Consider the following 18,445-nt stretch of genomic DNA (forward strand, 5'->3'; position numbering starts at 1 on the left):
GTAATTTCACGTTTATCTAATCTGAAAAAAGGTAGGTATATCATTGAATAATAAAAGAGCCACCATGAGTAGAAGTGGCTCTTGGAAATTGTATTTTATCGATACTACAAAAAGTACGTTCTTATCTACACATTATCGGTCACTTTTTCATACCAAATATTTATTAATTGGTTCATTTAAAACAAAAGAGTACCTACGGACTTTATATAAATGTTAAAAAAATGTGTCATACGTACCTGTGCCTGTTATGTTAAATATTTTGTTGGTACGTGGTATTTACTATCTTTAAACGACATAAAAATCTCAGTTGACAATAACTAATTTAATTTTTGAAATAGTTCCTAGTAATGTATCATTCATATATCTAAATCCACTTTACCCACATACTATGGATTTTTGAATTTGTCCATACCGTTCGAGTTTACCATTGCATACCATACCATTAATTCAGCACGAATTAGTTGCCATACTACTGAACAGTGAACATGGAAGGTCGCATATTTCTGCGTAAAGAATACAAACTTTGAATTCAATGATACAAGTAACGTATGGTGTGGTCACCTATACCTACCATAATACTATAATCAGAGATACTATAAAGTTATGTAGTGACAAGTGTGATGTGTACATGTATACTTACCATATCGTTCACAACGTGATGTTGCAAAACTGAAAGACAATTTTTTTTGTTTGCTATTTACGATATCAATTTCAATTGTTTTTTGGAATTATGATATAGCTACCTGTATATAAGCGTATAGAAAATCTAATTCAGCTTATAAGAACCACAATGTTACAAATAGTGTTTCTATTTTGTTCCTTTACTGTAGTTTGGTGTGGTTTTATAAGGTACGTCATTTAACTTATACGCGTATACTATTCGCATTTGCATATAAGATTGCGTTTGCATTTTTGCGCTCTTGATGTCTATCTGTCTGAGTTACGAAGGTTCCTCTCCGGATCTACACCACTTACAGACTTGGTATTGGCGTCATTCGATCAGAAATTAAAAATTATTTCATGTTTGTATTCTCGTTAAGCCATGAAATATCCATGGGGCGATTAAAATCCAAAACACAAATTTGAAAGTGCACTCTCTGCCTCTTGCTCAAAAGCGGTTTAACTTTTTTTTTTAATTATAGTGTTACCATTGATATAATTGTTCAGAAAAGTTTATTTTTCAATCCATCTAGAGTATAGCTCTAGTCTATAGATGGCAAGACAGCGCGTTTTCTATATTTTTTGGTAACTTGTCCACTCTTATTAGATAAAGTGGGAATATAGAAAATAAGTTGTAAAGATTGTAGTCAAGTAAGTATATATTGGGCAAACAAAAGATCTTTAAAAATTTGTTTTAAAGAGCAGATGGCTTACGCATTTGAAGTTTTCATAGCCATGTAAACAAAAATTCCAAAGGTGACTCGACAACAACTCATTTTTGATCGCATAGTAGGTATCATTGTCGTTTATTGCTGTTGGACTTGGATGGAATGGAAATTCCCAACGTAGAACCGTACGTAGGGAATGAAATGCGACTTCCGAGTAGACTGGGGGACTTACATAGTACCTACCTACGTAAACTTTTAAGAGATTCTCACAGCAGTGTTAGGCTTAATCTCGGGCTTCTACACATGAGTAGTGATATATTTAATACTAGACCGCATTGAGGGAATTTTGGATAAATTCGCATCACAAAAGGCTAGGAAAAAAATGTTTCAGAGATCATTTTTTTATTATTAAAAAAATACCTTATTCTATTCATTTTGTAAGAATTATAATTAACTATTATCTAAAAATGCAAATAATTTATGTTTGGTGTAATAATACGTCTATTTCATTGATTTTAAGTATTACAGACTATTTAAAAAAAAAAGAATTTTTTATTTAACCCCAGGTGCCGGGTGGGCACTGAAAGGGCTGTGCCTAGGAAAGAACATGTTCCTAAACCGGCACTGGCGAAAACCCAAAGTCTCTAGGTAGTCCAGGGGCCGAGAACTCGACTGAACAGACAGACAGACAACGGAAAATAGAGCACATAAACGTTACCTTCGTTGTGTTACGCTAAAAATAATTGAGGTTAGAAGAATTAAATTCAAATTGAACATTAGTTTTAGCATAGAGTAAACAATATTCTATGGTTTTAGACTATAATAACAATCTGTAATGTTGCAGTGTACCTTTATATCGAGATCCAATTTCAAGTACATTATTGATACCAAATGCCACAGGACGCCTCAGAACTCGTTATGGAGAAACCTCTGTACGATTGACAAATTTCCTTAATGTAAGTTCTGTAAGGAAATTAAAGTACTCGTCCCTATTCCTCGCCAGTAATGTGTCATTTTCCTGACTTTTATGTAAATAACTATTAAAACAATTTCCTAATATACTTATATTTAGGCGCAATACTATGGACCCATATCTATTGGCACACCTCCTCAGGCATTTAATGTGATTTTCGACACAGGTTCGTCAAACCTTTGGGTTCCATCGGCAGAGTGTCATTATACAAATGCAGCCTGTAGTAAGTATATCCAAAGTTTTCAATAGACAGTGTATACCTACCAGGCTGTTAACTGTTACATATATGATATAAGTCTGTAAAAACAAGTTCAAAAGTAGGTACTCGATGCGTCGAGCTACTTAAGCGCGTTGTTGTGCGACGGATCGAGGTTTTATTAACGCTGAAATATAATCTGCATGCAAAGAAGTGTGACACAATTAAAGCTGACAAAGGTAATACTTCAAACCCGAGCATTCTACCATGATTCCTTCGAAAGTTATACTCAAAAAAAATTTGCAGCTAACCGACCGATCGAACAGCCAAACCATAGAGTAAATAATATTTACTCTATGGTCAAACTGAATATATAGCACTATTTTTATCCAAAAGAGCCTTAAAAATGGGTAGTAGAGAGGATCAAAACAAGCACTTTTTCCAAATAAACCGACCAGAGTCGAACGTGTTCCGTTTGGAAGCCACCCCCATAAAAGTTGTGGACTTTTCATTTTTTTAACTTCTTTCTCAGCAACTAGAACAGTTACAAAGACTGGTGGCACGCCTTTGAATAGGTTTTGGGATATGCCCTTTCCGATTTTGCAAAATTCCTACCATGCAAGAGCGCGCCCCTAACTGGGGGTGCGAAAAAAATTCTCATTTCGACGAAATTTGGTACCTACCTGGGATTTTTTCAAAATGAAACTCACGAATCTGAAATTGGTTTTTCAAAATTTGAAAAAAAATTACACTACAATTCTTGGCCGGACAACGAAAATGGACAGAATTCCACGAAGTTTGTTGTGTATATATTATACTTCATGAGTTATGGAACAAAATTGTCTAACAGTTTTTAAAAATCACTTTTCAAACAAAAGTTATACCTACTCATTTTTGAAAATTGATCTTTCTGGTCAGAAAGTACGTGCCCCTCTCCTACTAGTGCGAGTCATCTAATTTCGCATGTAGTTAGTCTTAGTCGAAAACGTCGCAAATAACAAAACATTACGCAAGTTGTACAATGTTTTTTATAACGATACCTATTTCAGAGACACACAAAAAATTTGATTCATCTAAGTCGAGCACGTATGAAAGAAATGGTACACTATTTGCAATCTTGTATGGAACAGGAAGCGTTGGTGGATTTTTATCAAAAGATACATTAAAAGTAAGTTTTCTTGTTGCCTTTGAATATAAGCTTTCTGGAGTTTATATTTAAAGCTGTTGCGTTATGTGACTTACAATACAACACAATTTAACAGAATATTGCATTTTTTAAATCCGAGTGTACTCTTTTATACATAGGTGCGTAAATTTTAACATACAAATCCCTATGTTCAATTCGTCACAAATACCCCTTAAGATATGCAACTAATCTTACCTAGTTAATGTGTAAGGTGGGTTGCAAAATTGCATATTGCATTGACTTGTATATTTAAGAATTGAGCACAGGGCACTTGTATGTTCATTTATGCATTGTATTTAAGTAAATGTAATAACAAATAATTGGTAATTTCTCATCAAAAATTAGTTTGAGCACAAGCAGACGAATACACAAAAGTTTTCTTTCCCGTTTTAAGTGAACATGAGCAAAATATCGAAAATTGTATGTGCCATATTGTGTAATGTGCGAGCGCAATTATCTACCTACTGTTCACTTTAGATTGGTCAAATAAGTATAAAAAGACAGACGTTTGGTGAAGCCATAGTTCAACCGGGGAATACCTTCGTTGCAGCAAAATTTGATGGAATATTGGGATTAGGATTTCAAAATATTGCAGCAAAAGGAGCAGTACCTCCTGTCTACAATATGATTTCGCAGAAACTTATTTCACAACCTGTGTTTTCATTTTACTTAAATAGGCAAGTATTAATTTAATTCATTGTGATATGTTACTTAATGGTACATCTTCAAACTGTGTAGAAATTACAACGATGGATCACAAGGTGAATTGGTATTTGGCGGTTCTAACCCAAAGCACTACAAAGGCTCCGTAAATTACGTGCCTGTTTACAAAGAAGGTCACTGGCGAATAAAAATGGATTTTCTTCGACTCGGTTCTAGACCATTTTGTAGCAGTGGATGTGAAGCTATTGTTGATACAGGAACCAGTTTAATTGTTGGACCTGCAGCGGACGTTAAGGATATCAATGCAGCCATTGGGGCAAAACTTGATTCCCGCAGTGGTCTATATATGGTAGACTGTAAACTAGTTTCGGCATTGCCTTCAATAACTTTTGTATTAAATAGACGAAGCTATATTCTACAAGGAAATGATTATATCCTTAGGGTAAGCTGCGTTATAAATATATATTTCGTTCAAATATGTTCATGTTTAACTATTTTTATTTTGGTGGTTTCTTATTCTATTTTCTAAAAACAAAGCAAAACATATAAAGAAATGAAACGAGCAATACCTAAATGCGATTGGTCTTTCAGATTAAAGAAGGTTTGAGGGAATCGTGCGTGTCTGGATTTATGGCTTTGTCCAACAGTGGCCCTACGTGGATTTTGGGAGACGTTTTCTTAAGGAAGTATTATACGATATATGATTTGGGAAAAAAGCGCGTTGGATTTGCTGAAGCTGTTTAAATATTATTATTTATAGGTATAGTAACGTCGTTGTTTTCTAAAATACTTATAAGTAAAGTGAGTTTAATTTTGATTTATTTGAATGTTTATTTATGTAGGTACCTACAATTAATTACCTTACTATTTTTCACTCAACGCTATTAGGTAATGTTCACAGAAACTAACACTATTAACGATAAACTATAAATATAAAACGATTGGTTCTTAAACATATTGATTTATAACAGTAACAATTAAATACTTATTACTTAGTCTATTTTATTGATCAATAACATTGAATCTATCATAGAATTATAATTCTATGGAATCTATGTTATTGAAATGATGTAGACTAATATGAACGTCTGTTCAACGATATTGCTCAACCATTTTGCGTTGCAATCAAAGTGAAAGACATTTCTACTTTTTGTATATCAATCTCAATGGAACTACTGCTTCAATTTCACTGAACATTTTTTGACCGTGAAAACGAGCATTCAGTGACATTGATGATCGTTTCGTGCGTTTTGAGATAAGTTTGGTTTACGTGAATCAGGTGGAAACTATTAGGTTGGCATTTTATCGCATTTTATGTTAAAAAATTATCAAAGTCCTCCTGTGAGATCGAAGGGACTTCACCGCATTTTTTGTGTGGCAGATCAGTGTTTTATTAGCCAGTATTGACTCCACTATCAATAAGATCTTGTCGAAGGCTACCATATTCCCTTTGTCGGTACCCACTTCCGTGCCATTCACTCGCAATTCTCTTTTGAAGTTTTGACTTCACCATCACTAAGATCTCGTCAGGGATTACCATATTCCCCTTGTCGGTAACCACCTCCGACGTCCCCTTCACCCGCAATTCGCGTTTGAAGTTTTGACTCCACCATCAGTAAGATCTGGTAGGGGGCGAGGTAGGGGGTTACCATATTCCCTTGGTCGGTACCCACCTCCGACGTCTCGTTCACCCACAATTAGAGTTTGATTTTTGACTCCACCATGATCGTCCATCAGTAAGATATTATCGGGCGTTACCACATTCTCTTTGTCGATACACATTTCCGACGTCCTGTTCACTCGCAATTCGCATTTTGGTGGATTTCGCTAAAAACCCGGTACAAACTGGTACTCAATTTTTGGGTACTTCCCATAGCTCGAGCTTTTATTGGCGACACGAGAAAGAGAAACCGCGATTCGAGCTTTAAGAAACTGTTGGGCGCCCAAAGTCGACTACCCCTCGAAGTGCACCGTGCAAAGGTGGTTCATTTCACCCCTAGGAAAAAAACAAAATTCCGCCACGCAGGAGTTGTGCGCGTTGGCAGTACGTAATTCGAACTCCGTAAACTTGACCATACTTTAATTTAAATTCACGCGTTCTTTCGTAAAATGTGATCCTACGAATCACGATATTGAAATCATCACCGCGAAGTAGCCGAAAGAAAGCTCCTCAGATGTGGGGTAATCTCATAATCTGTGACACGAGAGACCGCAGGTGATTAATTTTGTATTATACTGTACAAATCACAGACCATCGTACAAATGGGCTTTATTCTATGGTAAGGTTGCATATTTTGTTCTGTGCGTTTACCATTTGGCTTTTAAATACTTAACCTCAAAGTTCTTTCCAGGATAAATAACTTTAAACATATTTATGTGACTACCCTGTCTTTCTTTCTCCAAGTGACTACCGGTGTTTGGGTTTCATTTAAAAGGTAAGCAATTATTTTCGAAATCTGCTTGCTTCCATTTTTACTGCCTTTGCGGATTATTAAAATTGGGGGTGGAAGTTTCCTGCTACATAGTCATCACAGTCTGGAATTTAGGGTTGCCAGATTACCCTGTATTTAATATGAGTCTCATATATTCAGGTGAAGTCTCCTTTCTCATGAGACGAAAGTTGTATCATTTAAACCATAATTATGCTTGTATATTGTTTTGCAAACAACACTATACAATACAGGCTGATTCGAATTCCAGGACCGTCATGGGGATCTCGGAAACTGTAAGAGATACCTAAGGTAGGTAGGTAGTTTAAATTTGGCAAAATTGTGTATTTAGATGCTTAACTAAATGCAGTTTTGAAACTGAAAAAATTCCGACTAATTTTGGAGATATCCTGAAAAAAACGAAATTTTGCAAAATCGTTTTTATTTTTTACTGAAGTTATTTTAAAAAAATATTTTTAATGACACATTTATTATGGCCACTTTTTCTCTACAAGATGTTAAATTTTAAGTTTGACGTTTCGTCTCCGGTTAACCATCAACTTTGTTTTTTGTTATGGAAGCCATTTTTACTAATTGTGTTATTTGGTTGTGCATTTTTTCTGATTTCAAGAATGTAAACATCACTATTTTTTAAATATTGTTAAAATATCTCCTTTTTTGCCTGGCAAACTTTGTCTTGGGTAGTGTATGTTCGTAGTTTCTTGCGGTTTTACAAATCAATAGCGCCATTTCTTATTAAAAATAGTGTAGGGTTGCCATCCGTCCGGGTTCCCCCGGATTTGTCCTAGTTTAGGGGGCGTCCGGGGAGCGTCCGGGCGGGGTTTCATTGGTAATCCGGGTTTTAGGCTACTGAGATATCTATGATTTTCTGTCAAAACAAGATAAACTTTTAACGTGCCAATCAGCTTTGGTTACAATTTTTTAAAACACCGAATCCTCATTAAACTTGGGAGTTATTGAAAATTGTCTGGTGCTTTTTTTGCATTCTTGCTCATAATGCCAACGTTGAAAGAATACTTTCACTAGTGGCATAACAGTGGACCAAAGAAAGGCATTTTTCCAATACCTACATTGTTTTATTGAATTTAATCCCTAATTTTTGTACATTAACAGGTAATTTTAATCCCTAGAGATTAAAATAATTTTAATCCCTCATTTTTGTTTTCTTGTAAACAATTCATGGAAAAATGGATTTAAATCGATTGGTATTGGAAAAAATAGTATAAGCAACACTGGATTAAACTAGTTTTTGTTCCCTTAAAAATATTTAAAAAAATATTAAATTTAAACCATTCTCTCAGGAACAAAAACTCTTTTTAATCCCTTGTTCCTTTATACTATTATTGAATTTGAAACAGTCTAGTCAGTGATAAAAATAAAGTAGAATTTCAAAGACTATTTCTTTAGACAATATTTTTTCTAAAATTCAGTTGATATGTCCGGGTTTATAATCCCTAAATCAGGGGTTTTCACGCTTCGTGTCCTAGTTGGCAGAGTTTTGAGATGGCAACCCTAAAATAGTGGTATTTACATTTTTGACATCAGGAAAATATGGTCTATCAAATGACACAAAAAATAAAAATGACTTTCATAAGAAAAAACAAAGTTGATGATGGTTAACCGGAGACGAAACGTCAGACTTAAAACTTAAAACTAGCATCTTGTAGACTGTAGAGGGAAAAAAGTGGCGACAATAATGTGTCACTTATTTTGAATATCTTTTTAAATAACTTCGGTAAAAAATAAAAACGATTTTGCAAAATTTCGAAAGTAGTCGGAATTTTTTCAGTTTCAAAACAGTATTTTGTTAAGCTCAAAATACGCAGTTTTGCCAAATTATAACTACCGACCTATCTTTTACAGTTTCCGAGATCCCCATGGTGGTCCTCGAATTTGAATCAGCCTGTATACTTATACCTCGACTTATACAGACAAGTTGCCAAAAAACGGACACTTCTTTAAAATGTTCATTTTTCTGAATACACTGAGGATATATAATCTAGTAGTAGATTATTACAGTATGATGCACTGATATACGCTCGGATATAAGTGGACCGGGTGGACACATCCAAAATCAACAAAGAAAATCTCTGTTTGGTTTGTCGCGAGGTTTGCCGCTAACCATTAATGCATGAAAATGGAAAAATCAAAAACGGCGGTAGTATTGTCAAATAGGTAAATCCGAGAGTAAATCTTTGAACAGTATTAATTCCGAATACCTATGGAAATTCCTCAGTGTATTTAGATCCCAAGTTAAACTGGGGTTCACATATTCACTATGGGTTCAGAAAGATTAGTCAGAATATATTATGTATTGCAAAGGTTGTACTGTCAGGTGATCGGATTTATGGCTCAGTGGTAGAGCATTGGGTTATAAATCCGAAGGTCGGGTGTTCGAACCTGGGTTGAGGTGAATTTTTCATCTGTGGCGGAGATGGAAATTACCTTAGACCAGTTCCGAGCATTCTACCGGCTACTCCGAATTAGGTTTTCCTGCAGTTTTCCTAATTTGTAAGGTAAATACCGGAGTAGTATAGACCATCTTAAGACCTTCTGCAGAGGCACCTCTAAATAGCATTGTGCGGGTCACTCTGTAATTGGGCGCATGCCTGTTGAGGGCCCAAAACAAGAGAGGGATAATAAAATAAAATAAAAAAACACTTTAATCTACATTACTATTACATACATTTTCTGTCATTCCTCTCACTCAAAAAGACTATTTGGTCTTCAGCTCCTAGCTCTGTGTGTAATGACAGGAACTCCATATTGAAGTTATGTAAGAACACAGTTTAACACTGAATATCCTTGCTTTACCTCTCGCTTTACCTTTACCTTGTTTATGTAACAAAAAGTGTGCCATAAACAAAAACGTGTCAACATCATATTTAAGGGGGACTTTATAGTCTGGTCATGGATTTAAATTAGATCAATAGTTTAATGGGAGTAGAAGCAACCTTTAGAAGGTCATCCAAATGTCTTTTCCAAGGTCTTTTCAATAATATTACCTGCATACCTACTTGTTTCTTTTCAATACCTTACGACCAAAAAACGTAAATAATTTAAGATATACACTAAACATTGAAACTCCTAGTTTTTTAACCATTCTTGAGATCGTTTATAATTTTTTGAGTAATTTTGTATTGCTGTCTGCAAGGATGCCTGTCCGTGTGCACGATAACATTGTTTAGAAACGTTTGATCGCTTTGAATATTGATACACGCGTTCTTAAGGATATAAGAAAGGTCGCTATTGTGTTCTGGTCAAGCAGACTATTGGGCTAAAAAGTTACAGTCCAAAAACGATACCGAGGATCGTTCGGTATTCAGTTGTATCAGACTTTTTTTAATAGATTTGCGAAAAAAAATTAAACTAACTTTAGCCATAAAATTAGATAAATCGGACTCATACATTTTGTTATTCAAAATTTTTATATATTTGTTACTTGTACAAGTTTTCAGAAATGTATTCGCTTTTGTTTCTAAGATAATAATCGACTCCTAAAAAAGGGCCCCATTTCTACCGTTCGCGACTAGATTAATAATATCTCGAATCATATTGACTCACCTGGTAGCCATATTACTCAGACAAAAATTCAAAGTAGTTTTGCAGAACTTCAGAGCTAACTTAAAAAACCAGTTGCCAAATTCTTGACCGAAGAGCTTCCTCGCTCAATCCAAAAATAGCGCTTTTAGAAGAGTGTCTTAAAAAAATAATAAGTTTAGACAAAAACGTTTCCCACGAAAGTTTATTATTTTCGGATGCTTGCTTCAAAACTATCGTATATAATGTAAATATGAAGTTTTTTTACCTGACCCCGTATACTTATGGCAGATTATAAGTGATATTTCCCCCCGATTGAATATTTTCAGATTTTCATTTGACCATTTTAAATTTGACCCAAAAGTCATATAAAAGTTTCCCAAACGGGACACCCTGTACAGTATTTATCTACAAAAAATTACACATGGTGACCATTAAATACTAATACAGGCCATTTGTGCTGAAACGGGCATCTAGCGGGAAAGTTTTGGGGTAGTTTTGATTTCTTTGATTCTATATGTTTTTTGAGGTGCTGAATCCGAATCTGAGGTTTGCCAACAAAATTTCATGACGCAACATTGAAAAAAATACAAAAGAAGTTGAAAAAGATATTTTTTGGGAGTTTTGTGCTTACAACTTGAAAACTATCAACTTTTCGAAAATAACCTTCTTATTCAAAATGAAAGTACATAAAATTTCATACAGACCCCACTATTTAGTTTTTTTCCTCGATGAACCGTTCGGGCTCGAGCGCCAGTTGAAAATTGGCGTATTTCGGCTGTATCCGCAAATACTCATCTTTTATATTATTATTTTATTAGTATTCTGTGCAAATATAAATCTGTACTTTTCATTGTCTACCCGTCTACCGATCTCCTCAAAAGATTTTATAACTGTTCCGTCTGGTATAAAACTCTCCCACTCCTTCACAGATGAGCCAAGGCCCATTACGTCACCTTGTACCTGCGTTTGCAGTCTCGAGACCCTCCTCCCATACACATACATACACACCCTCACAAAGGACCTTCACAGATGCGTCCGTCCATCTGTGAAGGTCCAAAATCATGAACTCGCTTTTTGTCGCTGGTTAACATGTAAACAGAAAAGAAATAAATCGGGTTTAGTTGTTAGCAGACAAATTTAAGCTGGGGTAACTCCCACTCCGAGGAGTACGTGATTCTTCAGAACACCGGAGCAAGAGAGATAATGCTGTTGAATAAGAAATCAATATACCCCTTTTGCCTTTTGAATTAATAATGACCACAGCGCCACTTTCCCAAATTCAACGATAATTATCCAAACATGCTAAGGTAGGGTTTTGTGATTTCTTTATCTGGTTCGGAAGAGAGTGGGAATAGTTTTAGATAGCACAGTATAAGTCGAGGTATAAGTATCATATATTATAAATAATATAATAATATGATATACTGTTGTTCGTTAGAAATTAACTTTTCATACAATTCTGGACTACAATAAACACCTTGAATGTTATAAAAATGAGAAAAAACCACCCTTACATATAAATTCAAATAATAGTCGGTAAATGCAAGGAATTCACTTATTGACAACGCTTAATATTAATTTAGGGTTTTAGTGCGAAAAAACTATGTTTTGTGGAGATAGCCGAAATACGCCAATTTTCAACTGGCGCTTGAGCCCGAACGGTTTATCGAGGAAAAAACTAAATAGTGGGGTCTGTAGGAAATTTTATGTACTTTAATTTTGAATAGGAAGGTTATTTTCGAAAAGTTGATAGTTTTCAAGTTGTAAGCACAACACTGCCAAAAAAATATCTTTTTCAACTTCTTTTGTATTTTTTTGAATGTTGCGTCATGAAATTTTGTTAGCAAACCTCAGATTCGGATTCAGCACTCCAAAAAACATATAAAATCTAAGAAATCAAAACTACCCCACAACTTTCCTGGTAAAAATACAATTTTACTGGATTATACGTAAAGGTGGCAATCTTTTAAAACTTTCAAACAACTATAACTCAAAACTCAAAAATGTGACTTAACCACAGTTTTCGCTGATCCCTTCGATTGTTAGTACCGTACTTGATTGAGGTCGTTATGCCTTCCCGCCATACTACGAGTTTGTCATCTCAGATGACACTTCTTCCCATCATCATCACAAAAATTCCTTAAAAAATTTATTTTGGTTTATACGAGCATCTAAGTATCATAAGATTTACTAATGGTCTGCTTCTAATTTGTACTAGCAAAATAATTTTTAGACACTTAGCAAACCTCCAAACAAATTTTAGTATACCATACCAGAGACTTGATATAACTAGACTGCGCGTAACGTAGATTTTACTATAAACGCCTGTTGTCAAGATAGGATAGGCAACCAACAGTACAGTGCGGGGCAGAATACGTTCTCGCAGCATGCTGTAGCATATGTATTCAATGGATTTTAGTACCAAAACAAAACTACATATAACTGTTAACACTTTTAATAACATTTATTGGTGTTTGAATTGAACTAAATTTGTATATAACTGCCTTACTCTAGTCTTAATTTGATTTATATGTGTATTTTGGTGGTGAACACGTATGGTAAAATATACTCTTAAAACTAAGGATGTAAGTTGCAAGACATGATTATTTAGAGGATCCTGATTCAATATATGGCTATCCAAACACGCAAATGGGCTGTAACTATTATTTATTTTTCTTAGGCCGCTGATAACCATTTTGTTTACAACGGGATGTGGTGTTGATTGAATAAAGAACCTGAACACATTTTCAGCAATTTGACAAATTTTTATGACATCACTAGATGCGTGCAACAATCCTCCACGATTTTTTCTAGACAAAAGCTTTGATTGACTCTCTGATGCGAATACCGCATCTGCACATATAGAACATTTAACACACTTAGCTATTTTTCTTGCAACATAACCTGAAATATACTTAATTACGTCTATTAAATATGGAGACCAATGTGGAAAATCTAGTATATCTTCATTTTCTGTATAATTTTCTTCATTATCTATGAAATCAGGTAGATCATCGGCATGCTGTTCTTTCTTACATCCACTACTTATTGTTAAAATAGACGTATTATCTATTTGTACACAATTCGCGGAAACGGAGGATGAAATTTCTGTTTTGAGCAAAAGTCTTTTGTAGGCGCCCTCGAACTGCTTGGCTGTTGGATTATTATTATAACCTCCTCGTGATCCAATAGCTGAGAAAAACATCTCTATATGATCTTGACTTACTTTGTACGTCAAGATGTAGTCCAAAAGTTTTGTTTTTATCAGATCGTCCATCATATTCTGAACACTTATCATACATAGACCTTTAAATCCCGTCTTTCTGCGTGTCATTAGAACATTTTCTCCATTAAAAGTATGCAGTGTAGAGAGATATTGAATGGAACTTTTAAAAAACGTCGTGAAGAAAGTAATATTTTCTAATGTTAATGGCCTTCCCAAACTACTCTTCGACAATAAATTCCTGGAATTTAAAGCGTCAAATATATCATTAATTTTTCGGCAAAAATTTGAAGTGCCCTCAGAATCTGCGAATGATTTTAAGTTAAGGTCTTTGTTGCAATAATCTAGAGCATTTGCTACACTTATACTAAAAATCTGCACTGCTAATCTCACTTTCATAATCTCTTGTCTGAAATTAATATGTCGTTGGGTTAATTTGTTCGCAGCGTGGAGACCTTCAGTTTGTTGTAAAGAGACCAACGTTTTAAAAAATTCCCATTTAATTTGTCGTCCATCTTGGTCTGCAAGAACATGCCAATCCGCAAGAGTATTTCTAATCAGCTTTATCATATGACAAGGATCAAGTATAATATGTACTCTTTCATTGGTGAGTGGATGTAAAAACCAGGGCTGTAATTCCGGATAAGATAATTTTGCTCCTAATTGTGATGCTACGGAAAAATTTGTTGCTGTGCCATCAAACGTGAGAGACGATACTTTAATATTATCACATTGGCCAACACGTTGAAGACATTCTAATATCAAGTTAGCCTTCTCGGCTGCTTTAAGGCCATTAAGTAAAAAATACCCAACAGGAAGTTTCCATCGGCAATTCAGAGCAACTAATAGAAAGACTAAAGCTTCCTTCGCCTCAGGTAAAGCATCACTCTCTATATCAGCACCAAAATCTACGTAGCCGAAATATCGTTTTCCTGTCCATTCTACATATTTGCGAATGGACATTTCATCATATATCAATCCACACAGCAGCACCTTGTTTTGTGCCTTACGGAACATCAAAAATGACAGCTTATTTCTTTATACATGTATCTCTGCGGTTTGCCCCGCAGTGCATTGTGTGTTGCATACTGTGTCGACAACACATTCGATACGTTACGCGCAGTCTAGTTATAGCAAGTCTCTGTACCATACCTTAAGTTAAAGCAGGAAATAAGTAACATAATATTATAAAATATGGCAATCGCTTGTTGTTTTGGGAACTGTTAAAGGTAGATAAAACTGTGAGGGGCAGAAACACAATCACTCTCTCCTACTTAATACAGATCAAGTGTAGTTTAGCCCTCGGTTTAGCCCAAAGTATAACATACTGGCCCTAAGTTGACCCACAAAATGAAATATGTGTAGCTTGGTTCTGACTGATATTAGGTAAAATTCGAATTGTTTATGTTCATTTGTTAAATTTGTAGAATGCGCAGTTTGATTACCTAATTTTGAATTTTTAGAATCATCACTCAACATGTCTGATGCAGAAGATAACACCAATGAGAAAGCATTCGTGATCGATCGCGCTAAACAGGGAAGAGCTGCTTGTAAAAAATGTAAAGCCAAGTGTGTTGTTGCCGAATTACGCATAGCCAAAGTCGTACCTAGTCCATTTGGAGCTGGAAAAATGAATAATTGGTATCATTTGGATTGTATGTTTGAACAATTTTTGAAGCAAAGGGCGACCACACTACGAATACAATCGGCAGAGGAAATTGACGGTTTTGACAATTTAGATGATGCGGATAAAGCGGACATCATTAATAGAATTAAAGAAAGCGAGAAGAATATTGCACAAAAATATGGATTAAAAGCACCATCATCCAAACCCAATACTCCCAAAGCAAGTCCGAAGAAAGCTACCCAGCCTGTAAGACGGAACAGCGCGAGCACAAGTAAGGAACCTCCAAATAAAGACCAAACTGACTCGGATACTTCCGATAATCGAGATTTGTTGTTTAGAGGATTTAGACGTGTTGTAGCAGATATATCGAATGTTTCCAGTTATACAGATAAGACCAATGTGGTCAAAAAAATATTTACCAGTGGATCTAACGGTAAAGGTTTTAAAGGCAATATTACTCAGTGGTGTCGGTTATTATTACCTGGTGATTGCAAACGTATCTACAATTTGCAGAGTAAGCAACTGATCAAGCTCTTCAGCAAAATGTTTGGTATAGATCAGAGTACTATGATGGAATATTTAAAACAGAACGACATGGGTGACACAATATTTCACTTTTTTGAACAAAGTAAAAAGATGAAACCGTCCACAAAAAGCTCATTGTCGATCAACGAAGTGGATGGTTTTTTAGAGCAGCTATCTCAGTTAAGCAAAGAAGATGATCAAATTAATCATTTCAAAACCATTATACCGAAATGCACGGCAAATGACCTTAAAATTATTGTCCGGCTAATCAAGCACGATTTAAGAATGAACGCAGGTGCCAAGCATATTTTACAAGGTGTGCATCCCGATGCATATGAAGTGTATCAATCATCAAAAGATTTGAATTCGGTTATTAAGCGTTGTATAAATAAAGAGAGTGTAACACAAGCAGATAGTGCAAGATTAAAAGCTTCTATAACTGTAATGACCCCTATACAGCCAATGTTGGCCGAGGCGTGTAAATCTATTGAGCAGGCCATGAAGAAATGTCCTAATGGGATGTATGCCGAAATAAAGTACGATGGAGAGAGAGTACAACTACACAAACATGGCAACGAGTTTAAATATTTTTCGCGTAGTTTAAAGCCAGTTCTTCCACATAAGGTTAGTCATTTTAAAAACTACATTCCAAAAGCATTTCCTCACGCCAAAGATTTAATATTAGATAGTGAGATACTTATGATTGACATGGTCTCTGGCAAGCCATTACCATTTGGAACTCTTGGTATACACAAAAAATCAGAGTTTAAAGATGCTAACGTGTGTCTGTTCGTTTTTGATTGCATTTATTACAATGGTAAATCATTAGTATCGCAACCCATAGAGTATAGGAAAAAAGTGTTAAAAGAGAACATGACGGAAATTCCGAACCGGATTGTATTTTCGGAACTGGAAACAATTCACAAACCTAATCAATTGTCAAGCATGATCGGTAAGGTGTTAGAAATGGGTTTAGAAGGTTTAGTTTTGAAAGATTTGAAAAGCATCTATGAGCCAGGCAAGAGACATTGGCTAAAAGTAAAGAAAGACTATTTAAACGATGGTGCTATGGCGGACACAGCCGACTTAATCGTATTAGGAGCTTGGTATGGTACTGGAAAGAAAGCGGGTATGATGTCAGTATTCCTGATGGGTTGTTATGACCACAGTACAGAGAAATTTTGCACTGTAACCAAAGTTCACACAGGTCACGATGATAAAACACTGGAGAAACTACAGACAGAGCTCAAGATGGTCAAAATTAATTCGGAACCTGCTAACGTGCCAGCGTGGTTAAAGTGTACAAGGACCATGATTCCAGATTTTGTTGCAGAAGATCCCAGGCAGCAACCAGTTTGGGAAATTACAGGCGCTGAATTTACTCAACACGATGTCCATACTGCGGATGGTATATCTATTCGATTTCCACGAGTAACCAAAATAAGATCCGACAAATCTTGGAAGGAGGCAACATCACTTACGGAACTCAAGAAATTGTTCCATACATCCAAAGACAATACAGATATAAAATTACGAATGAATGCAGATGGTGAAAGTGACACCACTACTAATACAAGCACATCGCCAAAAAAGTCAAGTAGGAGTCCCAATGGTTCCTGCAAACAAAAGAAAGAAGTTGATGAAACAGAAGCACCATCTAAAAAGCAAAAGATTGAAACGGCCAGTGAACTATCACTAGAAAACAAGATCAAGGAACCACTTGCAAATTTGTTTGAAAACGTTAAATTGTTAGTTGAAGAAGGTGGACAAAAACAGTTTGAGACATGCTTGCGATATTTTATTGCATACGGTGGCACTGTACTAAAGTCAGAACAATGGGAGGAAACAACACATGTCCTACACTTAGAAGATACTGTATTTGAACAAAGTATTGTGTGTCCCAAAAGTGCCAGACATATCATTTCTGAGTGGATTCTGACTACTGTGTCCAAAGGAGAATTACAAGACTTCAGACCATACACTGTTAGGTGGGAGCCTGTGACGTAAACACGGTGTGCTGTAAATGGTGAGCTTTGTAATATTTAATATAAAGCCGTATGTACAGTTTAATTTAGTACAAGCTACTTATGTTTTAAAATTAATTTAATTTATTATTGTTATTACTGATTACTTCAGATTGTTATTTTTAAATATTTAGTCTGTCTTATTGCAGTATTTCCAGGTAAGTAATTCTATGTTCCATATTCATAATGCACAAGTTGAAAGTATAAGCTAAATGATTTAGTTTTTTATCTTAAGTTTTATTGGTATGGCAAATAAAAAAAAGTCCTATTTAAACCAAGCTGCTCTGTGTGCACGCAACCTCAAAGGGACTTAGGGCAGAAACACACCAGATGCAAGATTTTGTTTCGCAACGTTCCAATACATTTTGTTGCACAACAAAAATTTAAGTGAGTGCATTGTGTTTCTTTGAGAAAGACAGACATGTTTTAGTGTATTTTTAGCGCATTTTTTTAGAATTAAACAAATGTGGTATTGTTTGCGTTTTGTCCGTCTGTCTGTTCGGACCCACTTCTGCCGTTTCGAACTACTAGCGGAATGGTCCTAGAGTCCTGGAATTTTTTGCAGTAGGTAGCCTATATCTTGAAGGTGTGCCAGATGGCCATCAAATTGTCTAAAAGGGGGGCGCCCCCATGAATTATTTCCTGAGATGCTGGTTTTGAAAGTAAAACGTGCATAACTTTCACATATGACAACCAATTGGTCTCAG

The 18,445-nt window shown here is 35.4% G+C and overlaps 2 protein-coding genes across 2 annotated transcripts; both read left to right on the top strand.

Moving 5' to 3' along the window:
• The first annotated feature begins 709 nt into the window (after positions 1-709).
• Positions 710-5,167, top strand: LOC116166517 (lysosomal aspartic protease-like). The gene is made up of 7 exons (XM_031481490.1): positions 710-849; positions 2,173-2,284; positions 2,401-2,524; positions 3,547-3,665; positions 4,161-4,360; positions 4,422-4,788; positions 4,938-5,167. The coding sequence occupies exons 1-7, from the start codon at positions 791-793 to the stop codon at positions 5,088-5,090; spliced, it is 1,134 nt and encodes a 377-aa protein (XP_031337350.1). The 5' UTR covers positions 710-790; the 3' UTR covers positions 5,091-5,167.
• Positions 5,168-6,626: 1,459 nt separating this feature from the next.
• Positions 6,627-18,215, top strand: LOC116166984 (DNA ligase 3-like). The gene is made up of 2 exons (XM_031482211.1): positions 6,627-6,781; positions 15,026-18,215. Exon 2 carries the CDS (start codon positions 15,040-15,042, stop codon positions 17,719-17,721), a length of 2,682 nt encoding a protein of 893 aa, XP_031338071.1. The 5' UTR covers positions 6,627-6,781; positions 15,026-15,039; the 3' UTR covers positions 17,722-18,215.
• The last annotated feature ends 230 nt before the right edge of the window (positions 18,216-18,445 follow it).

Source organism: Photinus pyralis, unplaced genomic scaffold (assembly GCF_008802855.1).
Source record: "Photinus pyralis isolate 1611_PpyrPB1 unplaced genomic scaffold, Ppyr1.3 Ppyr1.4_LG3b, whole genome shotgun sequence".
Lineage (NCBI taxonomy): Eukaryota > Metazoa > Arthropoda > Insecta > Coleoptera > Lampyridae > Photinus > Photinus pyralis.